General features: G+C 43.1%; 3 protein-coding genes across 3 annotated transcripts; all 3 read right to left on the bottom strand.

Annotated features, from left to right (window-relative positions):
* Window positions 1-8,208: 8,208 nt before the first annotated feature.
* Window positions 8,209-9,193, bottom strand: LOC136653143 (olfactory receptor 5AR1-like). The gene is given in 2 exon segments (XM_066630063.1): window positions 8,209-8,740; window positions 8,784-9,193. Coding segments are annotated over 2 exon segments (942 nt in total).
* A 4,223-nt stretch (window positions 9,194-13,416) lies between these two features.
* LOC136653142 (olfactory receptor 5V1-like) lies at window positions 13,417-14,268 on the bottom strand. Its single transcript, XM_066630062.1, has one exon. The coding sequence runs from the start codon at window positions 14,266-14,268 to the stop codon at window positions 13,417-13,419; it is 852 nt and encodes a 283-aa protein (XP_066486159.1).
* A 7,157-nt stretch (window positions 14,269-21,425) lies between these two features.
* Window positions 21,426-22,367, bottom strand: LOC136653141 (olfactory receptor 5F1-like). Its single transcript, XM_066630061.1, has one exon. It carries the CDS (start codon window positions 22,365-22,367, stop codon window positions 21,426-21,428), a length of 942 nt encoding a protein of 313 aa, XP_066486158.1.
* Between the last annotated feature and the right edge of the window lie 3,489 nt (window positions 22,368-25,856).

Here is a 25,856-nt window from a genome sequence, read left to right as displayed (position 1 = left end):
CCCACTATAGAAGAGAAGAACGTGTCACCTTGCGTGTTGTTACAAACTTTGCAAGTGCCTTCTGCTAATCCTTGGCGTATTCACTACTTGATCGATTATGAAAATTGCAGGGTTGAGAATTGTTCTTCCCAAAGCACTTGAAGACCTGCCAGGCTGAAGTAAACATGTTGGATGGATCCACAGTCAAAAACTTCTCTGCACTGGGAAGGAAGTAAAGGTCTCCAGTGCATGTTGGGTATGAAGCAGAACATACTGAAAGAATAGCAACTAGCACAAGCGCTGTGGGTAAAAGGAAATTGTCAGTGACCAGAAGCTCAGATTTCCTCCCAAACCCATGTTTTTTTCTTTTTCTTGCATATTCTGAAGACATTGTGTGTGTCTGTGTGTGTGTTTTCAATTCCATTTGTCTTCATTATCAGGAGCAGTGATTTTCAACCTTTTTCACCTCGTGGCACAGGAGGTGGTGCAAGTCCGCGGAGACCCATAGGGGCCAGCGACCCTTACCCAGGGGTAAGGGGAAAATTTCCCCTTGCTCTGACTGAGCTAATTCTGGCACCTATCCTGCGCTGGATACAGCACAAGCCTCTTTGCTTGCCTGCTCCATCACAGGATAGAATTGTGCTTAAGGCCCACGTGAAAGGTGGCTACTGGAGATGAAATCCCACTTGGCAACAAATCAACTGCAGATTAGAATCTTATTGTCAAACTCAGAAAGGACTGTTGTTTTAGTGGATCACATGCTGGAGTTGTACTGAGAAAATCCACATTCATATCTCAGCTTAGCCATGAAGACTTCTGAGTAACCAAAAGACCGTCAAAATTTGTCACACAAATTTCTCAGGCTTTGTGGGAATAAAAGAGAAGCTTGTGTACTACTCTGGGATCCTTAGGGTCACATATCAATATAATAGAAATATCATTTGTGGGGACCCCAAGAGAAGATTTCCATTACCCACCCAGTATCCTCTTTCTAAATATGGATATTGAAACTATAACAGTGTATCTGTTCACACAAACATGTCCCATATTTCTGGCAAGCTAAGCTAATGGCGATCCAGCAGCAGAAAAGGTTTGAAATAAAAGTTTAAAAATTGAGAGCAAAAGGAGGAAACAATTTACATTATGATTACATGAGGTGCTTTGAATCAAGAAAGAAGAATCTAAATTTGTTGTGCTCATTAAGTTATAGCTCATAGTTATGCATTACTCAAAGTTATGCATGACTTTGCATGGAAAAATATGTTTCCCAATATATTCATCATCCCTATTATACAAAGATATAAACCTAATATATTCATATATGTGTGCATGCACATTCTGAATAAAAAATGCTAACAGATCTACAGGTGGAGCCTATTTATCTGCATTAGTTCCGCACGATTAACAAAAAACGCGTTGTGCTAAATGCCATAGAGTTACACAAATTTGCTGCAGCCTGACACTTCTGGATGGATGGAAACTATGGCAGCTGTTCTCACTTCCCTCCTCTCCATACTCAGCCCTCCTGTTGCCAGCTGTCCTGCTTCTTTCACAGTTGGAATGGTGAGCTTGCTTGGGAAGCCTCTTCCTCTGTGTTCCAGGTGGCCTCCCATCAGAGCTGCACGTTCTCCTCCTGCTCTTCGCTGCTGCCACTCCTGCAGCCCAACCTGGCCACCATCATGGAAGCACCTCTGCCCCAGAGCATTCTGGGACATAGTCCAGCTCACTGCTCACCCTCACCTGTCTCTCCAAGGCTTCCCAAGGCTTGCTTGGGAAGGCTTGCTGGAGCAGGACAGCTTGCATCATCTGGGGGGAGGGAATTTGGCAAACACTCCCTGGGTTTTTTAAAGCAATCTCCAATACTCCCCCTCCTGCCTCCCTCTCCTGAGCCCTCCCCATTGCCAGCTGTCCCACTTCTTTCACAGGTGGGATGCTGAGCATTTCAGAGTTCAGCCCTTTGCGTTTCTACTCAGAAGTAGTCAATGGGGTTTGCTCCCAGGAAAGTGTAGAGAGGATTGTAAGTTATATCTCATGCTTTGCTTGGTGGTAATGCTTGCTTGTGTTGGTGATTGCCTGCATCATCTTGGGGGGGGGAGATTTGGCAAACATTCCCTGGGCTTTTTAAAGCAATCCCCTCTGTCCACTGTGTGTGTGTGAGTGTGTGAGATTGAGAGAGAGTGCGCTCCACCTTGCTGCATGTGTTCTGGTTACGCAGGGTTTTCCGCCCCCCTCTTCAGCCTCTTTGCTGGCTCAGGGGCTCCAGGAATGTTACTGTTCCTTCGAAAGGGGAACCTCTTCCATGGCTCCAGGGCTATTCCCTGCCTGGGTGAGGCAAAGCCTTTTTGCAGTGTTTTGGGCTTCCTGGAAACAGTGCAGGAAATGACAGGAAGACAGGAAATGCCTTCATCCTACCATGAGCTGTATGGAGTTTGAGAACAGAAGAGGCAATGAGGATGTAGGAAAGGAGACTCATAGAGGAAGTCACAACAAGAATACACCCGGAGACAGTGAAGGTCACCAACTGGCTGACAAAAATGTCAGAGCAAGAGAGGCGCTGTATAGGAGGGATATCACAGAAGAAGTGGTCGATTTCATTAGAGTGACAGAACATTAGGGAAAAGACTGATGCCGTGTTGACAATAGAATTAAAGTGCCCAGTCTTAGAAAAGGACTCTGAATTTCGTGCCTTACTTGCCACAGATAGCATGAATAATTTTAAGGAATTTTTAACACATTCTGGGGAAGCATTTAATTTAGTGGCCACTTTCCAGGAATTGATAAATGAGTTGAAACAGCATCTTAAGGTTAAAATATATCCTACCTCACAGCAGCACTATCCAACATCTAAAGGTTGGTTTGATAGAGATTGTGTTATAGCAAAAAAAGGATTATATAATAACTATAAACTCTATAAATCTGACCCAGGCCCAAAGGCCGCTCATGATCTTCTTGTTCAAAAAAAACTATACAAGAAGCTGTTAAAGCAAAAGAAAAAGGAGGCATTGAAAGAAAGTTGGTTGGGCCTGATTCAAGCAGCTAAACTCAAAAACGCGGCTTGTTTTGGAAACTGGTAAAGATATCCCCCAGTTGTGGGCCTACATCTTTAGACTGTCATATTCATCCTGGGACTTGGGAGCAACATTTTTATGACCTCTATAGAGACTCTAATGTAGTGCACAATGATTTGAATTTTGTAGGGATTCCACCCTGGCCTCCAGTTACTGTAACAGAAATCCATGAATTAGCTGCTCAGATGAAATCAGGTAAAGCACCAGGTGGAGACTTGATCCCACCTGAAGCAGTAAAGAACAATCTTGGTTTCTGGGGCCCAGTTTTAGCTTCATTATTCTCGTATATTGATAAAACGGGTCAAATTCCTGAAGACTGGGGTGCTGCTATTATAGTTCCAATTTTTAAGAAAGGTAATAGAGAAGACCCTGCAAATTATAGACCTATTAGTCTTTTAAGTATGGTTAGTAAACTTTATACACGCCATCTCCATAGAAGGCTTAAAGACTGGTTAGAACAAGAGGAAATACTTGCAGAAGGCGGGGTTTAGAGAGGGCCATACTACTATTGATCAATGTCTGGTGCTACAACATCTCGTTGAAAAATATAGTTCTAATAAAGTAATCTCTCTTTATGCAGCCTTTATTGATTTGAAGGCAGCTTTTGATTCTATCTCGAGAGTTAAGCTATGGGAAAAACTAGAGGCCTCTAACATTGACAGACGCTTGTTTTTTCTTATTCAAGCTCTCCATAGGAACACGACTCTTAAGGTGAGATGTAGAACTCAGGGCCACCTTACAAATGCTGTTCCAACCCTAAAAGGGGTAAAACAAGGCTGCATCCTGGCCCCTCTTTTATTTAATTTTTATATTAACTCCTTGGTGGGCCATTTAAACAGCATGGATTTACATCCCCTGGAATTGCAGGGAGATTTATAAATGTCCTGCTATATGCTGATGATGCAGCTGTTTTGTCAAGAACCCCTATCGGACTTTGGAGAGCATTGCGAAAGTTGTCATATTACTGCAAGGAGAACCAGTTAATGATCAACTATCAAAAAACTAAGATCATGATTTTTGCTAAGAGGCCTAAGTTGTGGACATGGACTATAAATCACCATAGGATAGAGCAGGTGTCCTTCTTCAAATACCTGGGAGTGGTAATACATTCAAGTGGCTCTAGAAAAGTGCATGATGTGGCCTTAAATGCCCAAAAGACCTCTTCGGCCATTATTCAATATATGAAAACGAAAGGAGGGCATTATCTCCCTGCTGCTCTCAGGTTATTTCGAGCAAAGACACTGGCTCAGTTATTGTATGGTTCCCAACTTGGGCCACCCCCAAATATTAAGACACTGGAGAGGGTGCAATCAAAGTTCCTGAGGGCAGTACTGGAGGTCCCAAGAGGGATATGTAATGTCAAGCTGTGCCTGGAGTCAGGCCAGATTAAAATAGAGGCTAAGATCTGGCTAGCTATTCTTTTATACTGGCTTAAACTCCAGTATTTACCAGCTGGTCTTGCTCCCTTAGTCCTGTATGATACCCATAGGTCCAGCTGGATACACTCAATAGAACAGAAATTAGCTGTTCTAGGCTTTTCTGTAGTAATTTTGTTAGATATGGGTTATGAAAGGGCGAAGGCAGCCATCAAACAACGTATCTTGGATACAGAAAGGCAAAATGACATTTCTATTGTCTCTGAATTCTATGGCAGGGAAGATCATAAGTATATTGTTGATGTCCCACATTACCTTGCCCAGCTGGAGAACTATAAGTATAGAAGAGCCTTTACATTGGCTTGCCTTAGAGGACTCCCCTCAGCAGTGTTAGAGGGATGACATAAAAGGATACCTTGGACCCAACGACTATGTCCCTGTGGATCAGAAGATGTTGAAACTATCGAGCATGTACTTTTTCATTGTTCCTTTTATAGGGACATTCGTGTTACTCTTATTATACCATTGCTGACCCATTTTAGGGGATGTACACAACAACAATATATGAATTTGTTGCTGTGTGGTGCAAATCCAGGTATCACTTTTAATGTTGCGAAATTTTTTGCTTCAGCGATGCGCATTAGGACATTGATATTGAAAGTGGACTGAATTTAGTAGAGTTGCTGCCTACAATGGATAGTTGCCTCTGAGAATGGGGGTTGGGTTTGGGTTTATTGAAGATTGAGATTTTTTAGCTTGATGTTTTAATTGAATTTTTATTCCTTGTGTAATGTTTTTAAGTGTACAGTTTTGCATTTTATGTACTGGTCACTGACCGTAATAAATGAATGATGATGATGAAGTGCCCAGAATCACGTCCATGCCTTTGGAGGTTAATGAGATCCAGAGAGTGTTGAACTTGTCTGTAATTGCTTCAGGGGACTATTGTGATTTGAGAAGAACTACACATTACACTGAAGATGCAGAACCGAACAATCAGTGTGTCCTCCCTGCATCCCCCAGTTGCGTGTTGCTAAAGCAGTCACATTCCACTGCTTGCCCCCAAAGGAACTGAGGATTTGTACGGATTCCAAATGAACACATTCAAATCCTTCTCAAATTGACCAAGTAATGTAATGACTGCTGAGGGGAGGGGGAGTGGAATGGGCCGGGGTGGTGGCAACAAGATGAACAGATTGGGCTCAGGAAAGGGGGTAGGATTGGCTTGCCATATCCCATCCCCCTTCCCAGATTTATTTTGCCAACATGGATAAACTCAGGCTTGCGCAAATGAATTGGTTGGCCTAAGTTCAAGTAGACACTGGCTGGGGCTTTCCCCGTGGCAAAGGGGTGAATGTCCCCTTACCTCAAGGAGACCTCCAACATGCAAAATTCCCCTGCAAGATGCCCCTCAAGCTGCAATGGTGCCACTGCATTGGCACAGGGGAATTGGCCCTGAACTGGGCTGTTTGGATCCTATGGTCTATTGTTGCTGCTAAGAGAATTCTATTTAAGAGAAAACTGTTTACAAAAGGCATTGAAAGATGATAAATGTTGGAGTATTTGATTCTCTTTTTTCTTGAATTGTTCTAAAAATTTTCTGAAAACCAGAAAACTGAAAATTTACAACCGTTTCCGCCCAATCCTATCACCCACCATTGTACTCGATGCAGCATGTGCTGCATTTAATGGTGGGGAAGGGCTAGAACAGGAGCCAGAAGACCAATCAGAGGTAATTAATAAAAGTTCTATTTACCTCTGGGAAGGGCTTCCGGTTGCCTCTGGGTCTCTTTGGACTACTCCATAACTCCCCAATGACAACAAAGTTTGCCAACACGACTTCTACTGTATGCTGCAGGGGCATTTGGGCTTGTTGAGGCCTCCTTGGGGTAAGGGAATACTTGTTTCCTTGCCCCAGGGGATGTCTCAACAGCTGCCATGGGTCAACTTGAACCTGCGTTAGCTCCATAGTCCTGGAAGGGGTTTAGGTTTTCGTGGGTGCCAAACCCACCCCCTTTCTAGGCCCAATCTGTCCTCTTCCTCACCCTGTCACCTTCCTGTTCTGCCTGCCCCACCCCATTCCACCCTCCCTTCATTCCTCCTAACCCTTACGCAAACTTACCAGTGGCAGCGGGTGTCAAGTCCTTGTTCTTACACAAACCCAGCCACTCATGACTTGAGGCTTTGGCACTGTCATGGTTGCAGCAGCCATAAAACTATGCTGTTGGAACACTCATTCCAGTGGTGTAAATGGCCCTTAGGATTGTGCTGTCAGTGTGTTTGAATGCGGCTGGGCAGGTTTGAGTGGGAGGTGGCCAGATGAAAGTAAGATGACAGTAGTGTTAGGATGTTCCTGAAGCACTGCACTGCGCTCCCCTCCCCATGCTTTCAGCAAAAGCAGCCAGGTGGACAAGAAGGAGTTAGTGGTGGCAGGAGGGTATGCACCTGCTAACACACCTGCAAACAAGAAAGGGGGGGCAAAATTTGGGTGGAGTTTCAGCTGGCACTTAAACTAGAGGCGGGTGTCAATGCCAATGCTGACGAGACAGATTTGCAAGGTTTCAGGCAGCAAGTCTGCTTGCTTTACTCCAATCACATTAACAGCTGTGATTTACTATGTAGCACTGCAGCATTGTCCCATACAAATGTGATCCCTGACTGGGTAAGATCGCCTGTGTGAATCATGTAGTTAGGCCAAAGAAGAAATTGACTGAGCAGCAAAAGCCAGAGGAAACAATGGAGCTGAACACAATTTTTAAACGGTGAATATTTCCACATAAAGTATTAAAAAAAAGAAAAAAAAGAAATGCCATATTTTTTATCATTGTTACTTTCAGTCTGAAATTTGGCAATTCTATCACAGCTCTAATTCTACTGCACTCCATCCCATTAAGGCAGTTCCTGCCCCATGTCTGGCAAACCAGCATTCGAACCCACAATGGCCTCTTCCCATTCAAGAGCTGCAGCTTAGAAATGGCGAGATTCAGCATTACCTATGTCAAGGTCACTGGATTCAGCTATAAATTCCAGGAGAAGCATCTGTGCTGAGCGTTAATCAGACAGGTCTTAACTATTCCAACCTCTGTAGATTCAAAATTAAAGACAGTGACTGTAATCCAGAGAAATTTATAACTTTTTGTACCAAGAGGGATGTAATTATTAATAATAAAAATATAGCACCATCAATGTGCATGGTACTTTACATTAGAAGAGAAGTCCTTGCTCTGAGGAGCTCACAAATTCAATAAGCACAAGGGACTTGACTGAGGAAGGGGACCGAGGAAACATCCTGTTTTGGACATCTTTTACTCAAACAGCTATTTCATTCCAAACCACTTTGTGAATTATTTCTGAAATGTGGGACACTTTCAAAAGTGCCAGGTGGTGCCAGGGTGGTGTAGTGGTTTGGGAGGTGGACTTAGACCTGAATGATCCAGGTTCAATTCCCCCCTCAGCCACAAAGCTTCCTGGGTGATCTTGGGCCAGTCACTTTCTCTCAGCCTCACCTACCTCACAGGGTTGTTGTGAGGACAAGAAAGAGGGGAGGAGCAGCTGTGTAAACCTCTCTGAGCTCTTTGGAGGAAGGGCGGTATAAAAATGTGAAAAATAAATAAATAAATAAAAGTGGGTTGTATCACAAACATCTTCTGCTCCAAGAGTAAAGCTTGAAAGTTCCACAAGGCAGGCAGAAGCACGTTTAATATAGCTAATATAGAGAACGGAGTCTTGGCTTCACAATATTGAAGCAGAAAACCCACAATCATTTGGATTCTGTGAATGTAGCTTTATGCCCTACCCATGGCTTTCCGGAGTGCCCCTTGCACATCCTTGTTTCTCAAGCTATAGATGATTGGATTGAGCATTGGTGTGAGAATCCCGTATAGCACAGACAAAATCCGATCCTGCTGCTGGAAGTATGTGGAGTTGGGATGGATGTATGTGAAGATGATGGTGCCAAAGTAGATGTTGACCACAGTCAGGTGAGAAGCACAGGTAGAAAAGGCCTTGAGACGCCCTTCCTTGGTGCGGATCCTGACAATGGCCAAAACTATATAGACGTACGACATCAGAGTAACCAGAAATGAACCCATGATCACACCTCCACCCACCACAAAGGTCGCAATTTGATTGGCCTGAGTGTCAGAACAGGAGAGCTGAAACAGGGGTAGGATGTCACAAAAGAAGTGTCGGATGACATTGTCCCAGCAGAAAGACAAAAGGGACATCATGCCAGAGTGCACACCAGAGTTAGCCAAGCCCAGAATCCAGGCAGATGCTGCCAGCCACACACACGTTTTGGGGTTCATGAATACACCAACATACATGAATACATACATGAATATGGTTCATGAATACACCATAGTGCAGTGGGTGGCAAATGGCAGCATACCGGTCATATGCCATCACACCCAGCAGGAGGCATTCAATGCCACCAAAGGAGATGAAGAAATACATTTGGGAGAAGCAACCAGCAAGGGAGATTCACTTGTCCTGAGAGAGATAACTTATCAGCATCTTGGGAACAGTGAAAGATGTGAACCCAATGTCCACAACAGAGAGATTACCCAGAAAGAAATACATGGGGTTGTGCAGTCTGCTGTCCAAAGCGGTGATGAGAAGAATGAGAGTGTTTCCACCTAGGGCCACCAAGTAGCAAAGGAGAAAGAGACCAAAGAGAATGAGTTGGACCTCTGGGTTGCTGGAGAGCCCCAGGAGTATAAATTCAGTAACAGCTGTGCCATTCTGCACCATCAGATGTAGGGGCTCCATCTGTGAGGGAATATTAAATGGAATATTTGTCAAAAGGTGGCACATGGAATAGAGGGTTTAGCCACACAAATACAAGCATGAGAACAGTCAAAGCACAACAGCAGTTTTTTTCTTCCAATCCCTAGAAAGCATTTGTGCTGCCTTCCATTCTTTGCTTTCTCTTTCTCTTTCCAGCTTCCTCCTGCTAATGAACTCTCAGCAACTCACATAATTTATATACCTTTAACTTTTCAGCTTTCATAAACTCCAGCCTTAACTTTTCAGCTTTCATAAACTCCAGTTCCCAGGACAATGGGAATATCTGATCCAACCCCATTATCATGGAATTCGGTGGGGGTTTAGCCTACCTCCGCATCTGAACTCGATTCGCTGCTGACACTAAAAATGCTTTTCTCCAACCTCCGCACATGAAGTATTTCTAAGCACATCATCTTCCCTTCTGATTGTAACAGTGTTGTATCAGGGCAGGGGTAACTCCAGTGTTACAACCAGAGACAGAATTTGGATGCACAGATCAAGCTAAATATAACACAGAACATTTTTTTCCCCCAAGATACACTTTTTGGAAGAGAGTTGTGATTGGATCTCCTAATATTTGTTTTTAACTTTAAAGTTAACAGATTCTAGATTTGTCTGAAATAACAGATTCAGATGAAACAGTGTTTATTCTTTATACTTATTTTATCTCTCCCCCCTTGGGGCAAATATCCCTTACTCTGCCATGTCCCAGAAAACCCTCTTACCATTGCATCATCAATAGATCAAGGCAAGGAAAATTCCAGTTCTAGAACCACATACTGTATTAAAGGGAGGCAGGGAGGCTGTGGGGGGCATGCACTGGATCCTATCCCCCTTTTCTGCAGCCTCCCCACCCCCTTTTCTCCCTAAACTTCCACTAGTGAAATTGCTAGTCTGAGGAAACCCACTGAGGAGCAGGAGGCTTACAAAAGTGTCAGGGGATTTAAACTCCTTTTGCCTCTGAAGCCTCCTGATTTGTCCTCCCCCACTGGAAACAGTGTGCCCATTTTTGGCATGGCTGCACCAGTGGGGTGGGGGGATAAGAACAGAATTGGACTCTAAATGGTGCAGTTTAAATGAAATGAATTATTACACTCCCCAGAACTTGATAGAGATACATATTGGAACAAGTATACAATGCTTACGCATTCAAGATGACTTCGGGCCCCATCCCATTCAATTTTTCAGTGCCGGTGCAGCTGTGCCAATGGGGCGTGCACTGCATCCTGTGATGGGGAGGCAGTCAGAGAGGCCTCCTCAAGGTCTGGGAACATTTGTTCCTTTACCTCAGAGCTGCATTGTGGCAGTACCGGTGCTGGAAAGTTAGATTGGATTGGGCCCACAGAGATTTGCTTTCTGCCTCTGTTAGCCTAAGCCTATGCAAGTCTACTCAGGAGTAAGTCTCATTCTAGTTGATGGGGCTTACTCCCAGGAATGTGTGGATTCAACTGCAGCCTGAAATATGGGTTTGGGGACTTGTAATGGCTATTGATGGATATATTTTTCGTGAATGTATCTGAAATTTAGCTAGTGGCTGTCTCCACTGAATTTGGTACGTTCATTATAAGAACCTGACACCATGCTACTAATTCTCCTCCTCCTAGCCTCTTCCCCACAAATAATTAACTGCATGTGGCATATCTGTCAGAGGAAAATAATGCATCACTTGCCTCAAGCACAGCATTGTCCAAGAGGGGAACTCCAAGTTCTCCCTTTTCCCCCAACGTGTAAACCTGGCCCATGCTTCTCCTTTGAAGAAATCACAACTGGGATGATGCCATTTGTAGTGGAGACTTTTGGGGTGAGAAAAGGATTCCTATCTCTTCCATACCCATTGATTTTCCCCTGAAACTTCCCCTACCAGTCACCTTTCTTCAGCCTAAGTGCTAAGCTCACTGGATTGTCAATTATGTAGTGAGGAGATGGACGGGACAGGAGAGGACGGGACGATGACCTTGTGACCTGCTCCACCACATTTTTATATTGCCCAAAGTTCTCCAGTTTTGTGTGATGGGAAAGGAGCTTGCATGCAGCTGCAATTATACGTATTTTAAAAATCATCTCTGTTAATATAAGATTAAACTGTGGAGTGTGATTTGAACTGGTGACTGTGAGGTGTGATGGCTCACACATGCAAGCTTAGCTGCAGCCATCAAGCAGGGAACATACATGTGTGAACTAGTTGTTGGACTGAGGAAATGAACTGGTTTCAGATCTAAACGCAAATTTTTATTTTTCATTGAAATTAGCTGTTAACATCACTTGTTTCATCTTTACTAATGCAATACATCTCAGAATGTCTTGCTGAGGACAGTGAAGTCAACAAATATTTAATCATTTCATGTGCTTAAAGATCTGGTCATAAATGATGACGGAAGGCCAGAAATTAATAATGATAATGATAGAATCTTGGCTAGATCCTGAATTGTAAGCTATAATGATCTAGCTAGATCCTGAATTGCAAGCCCAGCATAGGTTGTAATAAAGTAATAAAATAATGAGGATGTTGTTTATCACACATGGTATTTCAATTATAACCTTACCTGTTCAGGATTGATCTTTTTGTTTGATGCAGTAAGTAAGCCATTCTGAAGCTCCATCCTGGACTGTATCTCAATAAAAGAGAAATCCTCTTAAATTGCCAGGAGCAAGCTCACCAATACTTCTCCCTCTGGCTCCTTCAAGCCACAGCTCCAAATCATACAATACACAAACCAGGATAGGCAAATATGCCAGTGTGATGTGTCCAGGGGAATGATTGCTACATACTATTTTAATTCTTACAGATAACATTATTTATTCCTTTTGGGAATTCAAGAAAGAGTATTCGGTAGAGGTAGTTTAGCACTAGATACACAACATTTGAGGTATAGAGGAACATTCATAATTATTTTCTTGGACATATTGCAAGTCACAGGATGATAAACACAACCTTAAAATGCCATACTCCGAAGTCATCATAACATACATTGGATCAGGACCAGGTAATTAACATTCCCTCTCTGATAGCTGAAAGCATTTAATTAAAAAAAAAAAGGCAATTATGAAGTGTCCATCTCTTGTGCTTCCCTTATAACTCCTTGCTATTAAAAAAGGAGCAAGTGAGGAAATTGTAGCTCTGTAACTTTGCGCAATGAAAGTGCATTCTGGATGCATTTCCTGATTTGTACGTCTTTCACACTAGTAGGCACACACAGGCATATATAAATATGAAACACATAATGTTCAGAGAGATGATGCTGAAGCTACAGAATATACATAGAGTGGCAATTACCTGACATATGGCAAGCGTTTCCTCCTCACTAGAGGATGATATTTATGCTCAAATGGTCATTTAATCACAAATCTGCACCATACAATAAAATGAAATATGGGCAAGATAGAAATTCTCCTTATGCTGTGGACAATGACATTATATTAACTGGTTCTTGATGAGGTTGAATTCCGTAGGAAGGACCAGGTACACAAATTGGTAATGCTCCTGGACTCCGCCTTAATCCTGGATAAGCAGGTGTGGGCCATGGTTGGTCTTCTGGCTGCACTTGCTCCTGTTCCAGACAGACCTGACCACATGGTTCAATCCTAACTAGCATCAGGCCAGCGCACGCCATTTACAGCAGTCTGAAGGTTTTCTGCTACTGTAAAATGGCGGATGGCGGTGAGCTGTGCGCGCTACCAATGGCAATTTTTGCAAGTGCTGTTGCAAGAGGTGGAAACACTAGACGGAAATCACCAGACTCAGTTGTACCTGCTGGTACAGGTAAGCATCTGGTGGGAGTGGGGGATGGTTAACAGGGAGGAAAACAGGGGAAACAGGGTGGGCGAATTAGGAGCATTTGGGGGCAGGCCGGGGTATGACACGAGCAGCTCCCCCAGTAACCTAACCCCTGTTATGTTCCTGACATGCCCCTTTAGATAAACAACTTGTGAAGATGAGAGGAACATTGAAGGCCCTCCCTAACTTTTGCAAACTCATACCTAGGTCAAACAAAAATCACCGGGAAATTTTCCATCAGTCTTTATTATTATTTTTAGCAGAGCCTTTACAAATGCCTTAGTGTTTCAACAATTAGTACACATAGAGATGAGCACATATTTTGTACTTAGGTCAGAAGCAGAAGGAAACCAACAGGTGACCAATAAGACCTGATTCCAAGTTGCACAACAGCCACCTCCTACCCTGCACTGGATACAGCACAGGCTACTCAGCCTTCCTGTTCCAGTGCAGGATATGGTTGGGCTACCCATTGACTGTGTGTCACATCAGACCTTCTCAAGACATTGATCCCATACTTATAACCTGTTTTTCCCAAGCACTCTCCAAAAGGCCCCCTGCACTTCCTAAAGCTATAGGTCAAGGGGTTTAGCAGGGGAGTAATGATGGCATACAACACAGAAACCAGGCGATCCTCTTCCAAGGAATGGTTTGAGGAGGGACGCATATAGGTGTAAATGATGGTGCCATAGAAGATGCTCACCACAGTGAGGTGGGAAGCACGGGTAGAGAATGCCTTGATCCTACCTCGGGCCGTGTGGATTTTGAGCACTGCAGAGACAATGAGGATGTAGGAAAGAAGAGTCAGGGAGAAAGGCACAATAATGACACACACAGAGATAGTGAAGTTCATCAACTTGACAAGAAATACATCAGAGCAAGAAAGGTGCAGAATAGGAGGAATGTCACAGAAGAAATGGTCAATTTCATTGGAATGGCAGAAATCTAGGGAAAAGATTAAGGCTGTGTTGACAACAGAATTGATGTTGCCAATAATCCACGAAATCGCCAGCAAAACGCCATGGATGGGCTGTCTCAAGAGCAGGGTATAGTTCAGAGGGTGACAGATGGCTGCATAGCGGTCATAAGCAATGGCCGAGAGAAGTACGCATTCTGTGCCTCCCAAAATGACAAAGAAATACATCTGGAGAGCACATCCTATGAAGGAGATGGATTTGTCCTCTGAGAAGAGGTCCCACAACATCTTTGGAAGTGTGGTAGATGTGTAACAGATCTCTACAAAAGAGAGATTCCCCAAGAGAAAGTACATGGTCAATAACATTGGACCCACAGAAAGGTAGACCAGCCTTGAGTAGCGTGGATGCTGAAATGGAAAAGAAGCTGCACAACCAACAAGACAAGACCATCAGCAGGCAGACTCGGCTGTTCATTATAGCTGTGTATCTCAGTGGGATGCAGATAGCCACAAAGCGGTCCACTGACATAGCAGCCAAAAGAAGGACTTCAGTGGAGCCAGCCACAAAGTAGACATACCCTTGCAGGGCACAGGCAGATAATGAAATTGTATTATCCTTTGAGATAGGCAGGGTGAGCATCTTTGGTGTGTCAGACGTAGGGATGATAATCTCCAGCCAGGAGAGGTTCTTGAGGAAGTAGTACATAGGTGTATGGAGACGCTGATCTATCCGGATCAGGAGGATGACCAAAGTGTTGCCGAGCAAAGTCAGTATGTACATGACAAGGAAAAGGAAGAAGAGCAGTTTCTGAAGCTGGAGGAGATGAGAGAAGCAAAGCAGGACAATCTCAGTGACAATAGGCTTAGTGGAGTTGCTAAGCTCCATCTTACCAATACATCTTCATTCCAAATAAAGTTCACAGATTTTGTTTGACTAAGAAAAAGAGAGAGAAAAATAGTTATAGAATTGAAGATTTGTTTCCTTAGAGGCAAATTTTTTCATTTCATTAAGGGCTTTTCTGAGTGAATATGTACTTCATTAAGAGTTCTTTCTAAACCAGGGGTGTTAAACATAAGGCCCGGGGGCCGGATGCGGCCCGCGGAAGCTTTTTATCTGGCCCTCAGGCTCTCAGTTGCTGAGCCATGCTGAGGTGTTACTGCTGAAAGGGCAGTTCACTTGAAAATTGAGCTCTCCCATTCTTGAATATGATCAAGATATGTATATTTACTCTTCTGTCATTTGCAGCTAATGAGTTTCCAAGTGAAGAAAAAGTGCTTCTTTTTGGTCATGAACTGTTTAATGACATCACTTCCTGCCTAATGACATCACTTCTGGCCCTCGGTAGGCATCATGAATGCTATTCGGCCCTCTGTATGAAATGAGTTTGACACCCTTGTTCTAAACAGATCAACATTCTACAAAGAGGAATCTTGTGTTGACCACTATGAGCAAATTTGATAAACACAGTACTCAAAATCCTTTTTTTCATAACAAAGGCACTCTGTAACAGTACAGTCCTTTACATATTTACTCAAGAAGTAAGTCTCATTTTATTCAGTGATGGTCCTTGGATTGCGGTCCTATACACAATTTGCTGGGAATAAGCCCCACTGAACACAACTGGACATACTTCTTAGTAGATAAGCATAGTATTGCGATGTTAAGGGTATGGATCCATTGATGGTCTCGCCAAGGTTATGACCGTACACAGTTACTTGGGAATAAGACCCTTTGAACTCAATGGAACTTAACTTTCAAGTAAAGGTGTGCATAAAATTGCATTCCAAACTATGCAAAAGATACTGAAATAGTGGACTATCATGATGTTTATCTTTATGATTATTTATTGAAAATACTGGAAATCACAACAAGAATGCACTAAAAGAGAATGCCTCCCAAGTTTTTCAGAAACAATGACCTTTTCATAATTGAGAGCAAAGAAACTTTGCTCAGTTCCAATTATTAAACACTGAAACCAATTATATATATAGTACAGTGGTTACCAAACCGGTGGGTTGCAACCTTCCAGCCAGGGAATCACTCCTCCCTGGCCCCTTAAGTGGTGGGGGGGGTGGCAATGACACAATTCCCAGGATCATGCCACTGCTGGGGCCAGAGGGGGGTTGTTTCTACTTACTTGATCAAGTGCCGGCCTCCTGGAGGGGCAGGGAGCCCAGAAGACGCCTCCGCAGGGCTCCACAAGTCTGTCAACATTTGAAAAGTGCAATTGAATACGACTTCTGTTTTTTGTGATCACTTGGAGAGCCCAGCAGAGGCATCTGTGGGGCTCCTTGCACCCCCTTCAAAGCCGATTCTTGATGATGAGAGTAGAAACTACCCCCCTCCAGCCCCATCAGTGGCATGATCCTGGGGATTGTATCGCTGCCATTCCCACTGCCTCCCACACAAACACTTACAGTGATTCCAATGTCTGAGTAGGTCTTTGAGAACTGCTGATATAGCATGTTGCAAATGAATATTTTTACGTGTTATAATATTGTTATATACTTTGATTTAGTTGTGATATCCATAGAGGCACAGCAGTTTTGCTTGTCTGTGTGCTTGTCCTTTGGTGTGTGTTGCACCATTGATTAGTATCATATTTTCTAAATTTCAGATAAATACTGTAAATAGCTCATAAAGGTAACACTGTGGAATTCCTCTCCTTTCTGAAATATATTTTTAAAAGCCTTATTTGTTTCTTATTTGAAGATAATTTGTGTGTGTGTGTGTGTGTGTGTGTGTGTGTGTGTGTGTGTGAGAGAGAGAGAGAGAGAGAGAGAGAGAGAGTATGGGTATGCACATGCTCCTGTGGTGTGCATGTGTGTGAGAAGGGGGGCAATTCCTACACAAATTCTCCTCACTCTAATTGTCTTGCAGAAATGTCTCTTTTGAACACAGCATACAATTCTCCACTGTCCCAATTATCCCAGTGAGAAAATTCCAGAATTGCCACTTTGCATTGTTCGAAAAACCTGTCTGCTTCTGAAGCAAAACCAGCTATAACTAGTTTATTTCCCTTGTCTGTTATTCCCCCTTCTGAACAATATATGGAATGTTGTAAATCTGAAGTATCAGTGTTCCATTCTCTCCCACGCACTCCATTTGCTACTCTTTGCTACTCCATTTGCTACTCAAAAAATTGCAAAGCCTCTTAGTACATTTAAAATGGAAATAAAATACAGTGACATGAATTTCCTTTTTAAGAACTGGTCATTCATTAATTCATTCCCTTACTTAGGGCCCAATCCTGAGCTGAGCCATCACCAGTGCTGACCCCCAGTCCCAGGATTGGGTGTCTCAAACATGTCGTAAGGGACACCTGCAACACCCTGCACTGAGTCATAGGACATAAGAAGAGCCCCACTGGATCAGGCCAAAGGCCCGTCTAGTCCAGCTTTCTCTATCTCATAGTGGCCTACCAAATGCCTCAGGGAGCACACAAGACAACAAGAGACTTGCATCCTGGTGCCACTCTCTTGTATCTGACTTTCTGAGGTAGCCTATTTCTAAAACCACAAGGTTGCACATTCCTACCATGGTTTGTAACCTGAGATGAACTTTTCCTCCAGAAATTTGTCCAATCACCTTTTAAAGGTCTCTGGACCATATGCCATCACCACATCCTGTTGCAAGGAGTTCCACAGACTAATTATACGCTGAGTAAAAAAAAAATATTTCTTTTGTCTGTTCTAACTCTCTCAACACTCAATTTTAATGAATGTGTATAACATAATGTTACAGTATGTGAAAAATATTCATTGGCAGTATATTATATCAATGGTTCCCAACGCAAATGTTTGTAAATGTTTGTGTGTGTGGGGGGGGAAGGGTGCGTGACAGCAACACAAGCTTTATCTGAAGGCACTCCTTTATTCTCACCGAAGGTGGTCATCCTCCGCTCCTCTCACCAGCTGAGATGACTCATCTTGTCAGCAGCACTGCACAGGCCAGCAGCTCTTGGATGTTTCCAGCTATCTCGAACTGCACTTTCAGCTTTTCTTCAGGCATCATAGAAGGCAGTTCTACCACAAAGCCAGACCTCCTGCCCTGCCTATACACACTGTCCTGCCTATACACACTTTACTGGGAGCAAGGCTCATTTAACACAATGGGTCATATTTCTGAGTAGATATTCATAGGATTGCATTGCAAATGTCTTTTGAATATAGTTCAGTATGATCCCCTTGGTGCAATCCAAAAGTGTGCTGTTTATACTCAAAAGTAGTAACAAGTGGGGTAGAAAAGACTGTAACAATGGTTCCCAAATTGTGAGTCGGGACCCACTGGTGAGTCGTGAGCTGATTTTTGGTGGCTCTCCAAAGGGTGATGGAACGATCAGATAACTAATTGCTTCAAGCTGTGAGGCTATTCAAAAATCAGATACTGTAGCTGCTAATTAACCTGCAAAGAGCTCAGCTCCTGCCTTTTTGTAAGCATGGTTAAATGTAGGGAGATAAATGTTTGAGCATCTTTTTTTCTGGTTTTGATTACTTTAAATAAATAAATAATTTCTAGATCTCTTTTTTTAAAAGTCTGGCAAACCTAGGTAGGTCCCGATAGAGTGTGATTTTAAAAAGTGGGTCCTGCTGCTAAAAAGTTTGAGAATCACTGCTGTAGAAGATTGTGTGCAGTTCTCAAAAACCATCCTAAATAGTTGTCATATTTGCAACAAAATTCAAGTGTTATAAAGATGACAAAGAGGGGAGAAAACAAAAGGAGCAAAGAAAATTAGAGACGTATGGTAGACAAAGTATACTGAGAACTCTTATGTTGTTAAAAAAATTGTGCAAAATTTCACATTGAACACACCTCTGAGGGGCTGCAGGCAGAAATGCCTTAAAACTCATTTGAACTGTGTTATATTTGTTGATATATGTATGTAATTTAAGAGAAAAATTATGTTTGCCACAAAGACAAAAAGACCCCTTTTGTGGTTTCACAACAGACATTATGGTATAAGCATTCATTGACTAGAATTAACTTCAGCAGAGAGAGTTTGAGTCCATAAATGCTTAGGCCTAACAAATCTGACCCAATAAATCTGTAAGTCTTGCAGCATACCATAAGAATACATTTGTTGGCATATTTTTGCAACAATACTAAAACTATATGTATGGAACATTTGACAATCATAGAGTGCCCTCTAGTGGTCACCTTAAGGTATTGCTCCAGGTATTTGACTTCAAATATTATTTTGCTAAGTGTCTAGACAAGTGTTTCTCAACTAGTGGTACGGGTACCACCAAGTACTTCAGATGGTGTCTGGCAATACTAATGGTTCCCCAGACTAGGAACATGACACAACAAACAGAGGTAGGAGGCTCGGCTCAGCAGGAAGAACTACATAACATGTTTTTCCATGCTCGAAAAAGCCCTCTCATCCACTATGAGCCTCTTACTGGTGTGTGTCGCATTGCATCTGACCTCCCAACCCAAAAGTAACTGGAGATGATGTCATCGCCAGTTACTTCTGGTGGTACTTCGAATAGGTGAACCATGTTAAGTGGTACAGCAGAGGACAAGCATTGAGAAACACTGGTCTAGACTTTGCACCAACATATTTATCTTCCATACAATTTCAATGATCAATCACTTCAGCTGTTTTACCTCTGTCCACTACCTTTTGCTGTCCCATATGACTGCTCCGGTAGTCTTCAAACTAAACTTTCTGTGTGTGTGGGGGGGGGGGAGGGTTAATAAACAATCCCTTTATACATTATGATCCTAATTTTTTTTCTTTGTTTTTTGCTACTGCTGTTTTTTGCCTATGATCTGCTCAGATATCTAGTACGTGGTATTTTCTAGTACGTGCATATTTCCCAAGTGCAAACACTGTTTTTAGAAGTCACAATTCAATGCACAGTTAGGTGTGCTTCATTCGCCTGATTCCAGTAGCCTTCAGCACACTTAGGGCCCAATCCTATCCAATATTCCGCTGCTGGTGCAGCTGTGCCAATGGGACATGCGCTGAATCCTGTGGTGGGGAGGCAGTCACAGAGGCCTCCACATTTGTTCCCTTTCCTCATGGCTGCATTGCAGTTGCACCAGTGCTGGAAAGTTGGATAGGATTGGGCCCTTAGATGGGTGTCAGAATGTGGCCAATTTCTTGAGACATTTTAATTGATAATTTACCTCATCCAGAGAGGTCAGGTGAAAAACAAATGAAACTCTCCCCCCCCCCCAAATAATTCCAAAACAGAATGTAAACAAATTTAACTCATTAACATTTCCCAACTTGACCCTAAACCTCATAGGCCATCCCAATTAGATGGGCCCTCCAAAACAGGCTCAGGCTTGAACTATGGTCAGTTTATATATGTTCATAGGCTTTTCATGGCCAGCAATAATCCAACAATTTAACATATCTTTATTTGGGTGAGAAGACCATGGTTATGTCAAAGAATTAGAATCCATGTTGTTAAAAAGTCCAATGTTTTGTTTTGTAACTTTTTCAGAACTTCATCAGGGAAATGTGCCTAGACAGGACCTGTTACTAGAGAGGACTGGAAGCCAGGTATTGTTAATATGTAGAGCCTCTTCTTTTCTGTTGATGTTTTGGGGATGCTTAACTATTTCATTCATTCAGTTTATTCATATGGTCTGTTTATCTATGTCCTGCCTTTCTTCCATAACAGGTGGTATGTATGGAGTTCCCAGAAAGTTTCCTACCGGCATTGACCAGACTCAGGCTTGCTTAGCTCCAGCAAGATGCTTGCCTCTTACGTCCTCCAATGATTCCCTGGGGTGTGTAGTTTGAGTTCCATCTGACTGGGACAACCACCAAAAGTGCTTTTCTTTGCTCTCTAAAATGGTCATGTAGATAGAATCTTAAAGACGGGTACAGCTCAGATATTACCCACGTGAGTGGGGTACATGAGAAGTAGCAGCTTCTACGTATATTTATTTATGATGCGTACAACATTTTGGTATATTTGAAGTTCACTGCTGTCACATAATATACCTTTCTAGCCTCGCAATCCACCGTAACTCCTCGCGCAGTAATGCAATGTTGCCAGCGCAGGCCACCTGAATCCTGTGGGAAAGTATCAGCTTTGGGAGATCTTCTCAGGGTAAGGGAACAGATGTTCCTTTGCCCCAGAGTAAGCCCATGGAGGCCCAATGGGTCAATTCTGACCTACACCAGTTATATACTGGCACAAATCCACGTTGACTTGGGAACATGAATCAGGCCCAGAAAGGGAGTCAGGGTTTGGTACTTTGGGCCCTAATAGTGTAATCCTATCAAAACTGGGGATAGAGGAGCATGATAACATTTGAAGTGTTCCTGACTTGGTTTTTCTTCATATTTGAATGTTTGGTAATCTTCAGGTAAGTTAGTTTTAGACAGTACAGAAGAGTCCAACGTCATTTTTTGCCATGAATTCAGGCTGCAATCCTACACACAGTTTCCTGGGAGTAAGTCTCATTGAAAAATATATTTTCCATGATCTGCTTCTTCTAATGCATCACAAATTACGGCAGCACCTTTAATTTGTTTATGAGCAGGAAGTCTAATATTTCACCGTGGAAAACGTTCTTTCTTCCCAAGAAGGCTCAGAAGTGCGGCCTGCATTTCTTTGTTCTTGAAGCTGTAGATCAAAGGGTTCAGCAAAGGAGTGATGATGGTGTATGGGACAGCGATGAAGCAATCCTGTTCCACAGAGTGTGTGGAAGAAGGGCGCATGTAGGTGAAGATGGCTGTGCTGTAGAAGATGCTCACTACAGTGAGATGGGAAGAACAAGTGGAAAATGTCTTGATTCTCCCCTTGGCTGTACGGATTTTGAGCACAGATGAAACAATGAGGACATAAGAGAGAACAATGAAGGAGACCGTTGTGATCCTGATGCTCCCAGAGGTGATGAAAGTCACCAACTCAGTGAAGGAGGTATCAGAACAGGAGAGATGCAGGATGGGTGGGATGTCACAAAAGAAGTGCACAATCTCATTGGAATCACAGAAATCCAGGGTGAAAACAGAAGCTGTGTTGACAATGGCATTGATATTTCCAATAGCCCAGGAAGTTGCCAGAAGCCACATGCAGGCAGACTGGCTCATGAGCAGGGTGTAGTGCAATGGGTGGCAAATGGCAGCATAGCGGTCATATGCCATGACCGAGAGTAAGGCACCTTCTGTAGCTGCTGTGGTCAGAAAGACATACATTTGGAGTGCACAGCCAGCAAAGGAAATGGTCTTATCCCCTGACAAGAGGTCCCACAGCATCTTGGGCATAGTGGTGGTGATGTAGCAGACCTCTGTAAAGGACAGAATGCTCAGTAAGAAGTACATGGGGGTGCGGAGGTGTGGGTCAGTCTGAATCAGACCAATGATGGTCAGATTCCCTGCCAAGGTGAGCAAATAGATCAAGAGTCCTGCAGCAAAGAGAAGGATCTGGACCTGAGGGTCCTCCGCCAGTCCCAGGAGAATGAATTCTTTCAGACTGGTTTGGTTTTCTCTTTCCATCCTTATCTGCAGACAATGCACCTGGACTACTTCAGAGCAATTCTGTCACTGCAGGAAGAGCTGTGCATTTAGGAGGAGGGGAAAACATGATAAGAATTATGTATCAAGGCACTTTACACAGGCTATAAGGGTCTGGTATGACTACACATATCTGCCACATACAGACTGTTGATCAATTACCAACCCCATATACAATGTGGTTCCCAAACTGCGTGTCATGACCCACCAGGAGGTCATGACCCAATTTTTGATGGGTTGTGGCAGGTGGGTTGTGGTGCCACAAGGCTTTCTAGTACTGCTGCAAGGCATTCTAGGGTGTTACTGGGCAACTGCAAGGCATTCTGGGGCGCTACCCACTTAAGGGCAAATATGCCCAATGATGGGTTTCAGAAAATGTATTTCTGCAATTAAGTGACACATACCTATACTGTTAAGTTGTGTGGTTTTTCAACTCCCTGGATAGCCCTCCAAATTCCTCCAAGCCCTACTCCCCCTCTTTTCTCTCTTCCTTGGTTGTGCCATTATGCATTCCCTTTCCCTTGTAAAGTTTTCCTCAAATCCTTACATTTAGGACCTAGTTATGCAGTTGAATATAGATTCAATCTGTTAAGACAGTTCAAAGAGCTTCATATGTTAAGCCAGGAGAAGATAAGGCTAAGGGGAGATATGAAAGCTGTTTTCATGTGTCTGAAGGGCTATCACATAGAAGTAGGGGAAGTCATGCTCTCTGTTGCTCCTAAGAAAGAACTGGAACCAGTGGGTTGCAACTAAAGGAAAGTAGTTGTAGGCTAGACATACAGAAGAATTTCTTAACTGTAAAAGCTGTTTGGCACTGAGAAAATCTGTCTGATGCAGTTGTGGGCTTTCCCCCACTGAACATTTTCAAGCAGAGGGTGAATGGCTGCCTGTCAGGGATCCTGTAGTAGTTGCCTGCACTGAGCAGAGAACTGGAGTAGAGAATTCCTGAGGTTCCTTCCAACTCTACAATTCTATGAACCTTCAGTACCAGTGGTAGTAGTAGTGCCCAATGCACCATCAAGGGGAAGGTGGAACACAATGGGGGAAGGTCCAAGACAGGCCTTTGCCCCAGGAGCCTTTGCAACCAGGCACCAGCACTGTATGTTTTGGTTCTCACATTAGGAAATATTACATGCCCTTTTTCCCCTCTTTTGTTTGCAAGGCAAAAACGAACAAGCAAACCTTGTCAATTCCACTGCGAGGATGTTGTCAAGTGGCAATTCTGAAGTCCATAAATGAATCTTCATTTCATTTCTGTGCCCTCTTCCCCCATCTGTAATCCACTGTGACTTTTTGAAGATAACTAACCCCAACCAATTGTTGAGATGTTGCAACTTTTTCTAAGATAATTTCCCTGTGCGTCAGTTGACATTAGTCCTTTTGAGAATTCACTCTAGTCATTAAAACTATCTCAACTGGGAGATAACAATAAGGGGCCAAGTGGGAAATCATTGCAATCAGTAGACAGGATACAGTGTTTTACTCTCACTTTATGTTTCCCAGCTGTACATTTAAAGCAACAGAAAACTTCAAAAATGTGATTGAAGTGTGACTACTTGTAGAAATCTTGAGTCATATCTGATGGTCGGAGTCAGACTTGATGAGTCATGATGTTCCAAGTCTCCTCTCCCTATCTTTTTTTAAACTGAAATGCACTCTTGTAAGTTATCTTGCCATTGGTTGGCTAAAAATTGCCTCCCCAAACATATTTTCTCTCCTTGATGAAAAAGATACAGGGTACTGCACATTTTCACATGTGGGTGGAAATGAAGAATGTATCCTGGTTAAAGTCATTTTTAGCAGCTATAACTTAGGCAGTGGAAAGGGATTAGAGAGCATCTCCTCACCCACATTTCCACTCACATTTCCACGAACAGATTTCATTTTATTAAACCATTAGGTAAAAAACAACAAGGAATGCTATTTTGTCCATATCAAGTTTGACCTTCCATCAGAATATCCTGTTACAACATCATCTGTCAACATTGATCCTTTTCTCCCAATGTAGAGCTATGCTTCTTTGTACTGTGTTTTCACTTCAAACCAACCACTTTTGGAAGATTTTGTCAAGGTGTCAGCCAAATTTCTCAAGGCCCCTTTGTCATTGGTTGTTAAACTCAGCCCTACCACCTTTAAATGACCATGAGCAATAGAAAGACCACAGACCACACACAGACACCAGGGTGAAGCTGAACAAGAACAAAGATTTTTATTGAGAAAGAGATAAAAGGTAAAGCTTTGATGTATAGAACAAAGGCCCCCAGGACATACACCTAGGTATTCCCCTTCCTCAACCCTCTGCTGGGTCAGGCTATTGAAAGGGAAAGGTAAGCATGGTTTTGCCCTTTGGCTGGTAGTTGGCTGCTGAAAAGTTGGATCTTGGGGCAGAACTGTTTCTGATTGGGAACTTGGACCACAGATGGACGTTTGGGTCTTGACTGGAGCTCAAGTGACTCTCAAGACAGGTAAGGTCTCTCCCTACAAGCCCTCCTCCTGGAGACTCTTCACCAGCCTCCTTCCTCTGCCACTCACAGAGAACTGGGTGCCAATAGCTGCAGTTTGCTGTCCTTTTTATACACTGGTCTCCTGGAACCTTCCAGCTGTGCAGCCAATCAGAAGCTGCTTATTTGCATAACTGTCACCAACTGTCTGCAACTGTCAACTGGGTGGGGATGAGGAGGAGGGTTTAACTCTATATTAACCAATTCCCCCCCACATGGATTTTTTTGACTTCATAGTCTTCTAAGCGAAAGATAAAGATACTTTTAAATAGCATTTTCTTTAACCATTTTTCTTCATTTCAGGATCCCGCAGTAGCCACTTTGACAGCCTTATGTGCCAGGCAGTGTAGGATTGGGTTGTAAAACTGCAATTCTATCCACAGTATCCTGGGAGTAAGCCCTATTGATTATAATGGGACTGGCTTCTGAGTAGTTATGCATAGGATTGGGCTCTAACACCTCCTACTGTTCTTGTAGAAAGTGAAAGCCCTGCCCACAGATTGTTCTGCTGATGTGTGTGTGTGTGTGTGTGTGTGTGTGTGTGTGTGTGTGTGTGTGTGACTTCAGGACTTATTGCCCATATATTGTTCCAACAGACTTTAACTGCCACTTGGAAAAGGGCAAGAAATTTTTGCCTCAGAGGGAAGAGATTTAACTCTTTTAAAGTCACTTATCTCCTCCTTTACACTAGTTTACGAGAGTGGCTAGAAGATGGCTACCAGGACTGTACTATGCTACAGTGTTCCCTTGGTGAACCCTGACATTCTCCTTTAATTTAGACAGCTGGAGTCTTTTTGTAGAACACAAATTTGCTCACTCTAATGATCTACCGCGCAATCCTATTTTGCGCTGGAACAGGCAGGCCAGGAAGCCTGTGTTGTATCCAGAGCAAGATTGGGGCCAGAATCATCTCAGCCAGAGGCAAGGGAAGCTCTTCCCCTTACCCCTGGGTAAGCCACCACAGCCCAAA

This window comes from Tiliqua scincoides, chromosome 5, assembly GCF_035046505.1.
Source record: "Tiliqua scincoides isolate rTilSci1 chromosome 5, rTilSci1.hap2, whole genome shotgun sequence".
Lineage (NCBI taxonomy): Eukaryota > Metazoa > Chordata > Lepidosauria > Squamata > Scincidae > Tiliqua > Tiliqua scincoides.
This window is presented reverse-complemented; position numbering and strand designations above follow the sequence as displayed.

Coding starts and splice junctions, on each gene's coding strand:
- LOC136653141 (XM_066630061.1), bottom strand. CDS start 22,367: ATGGAAAGAGAAAACCAAACCAGTCTGAAAGAATTCATTCTCCTGGGA.
- LOC136653142 (XM_066630062.1), bottom strand. CDS start 14,268: ATGTTATTGACCATGTACTTTCTCTTGGGGAATCTCTCTTTTGTAGAG.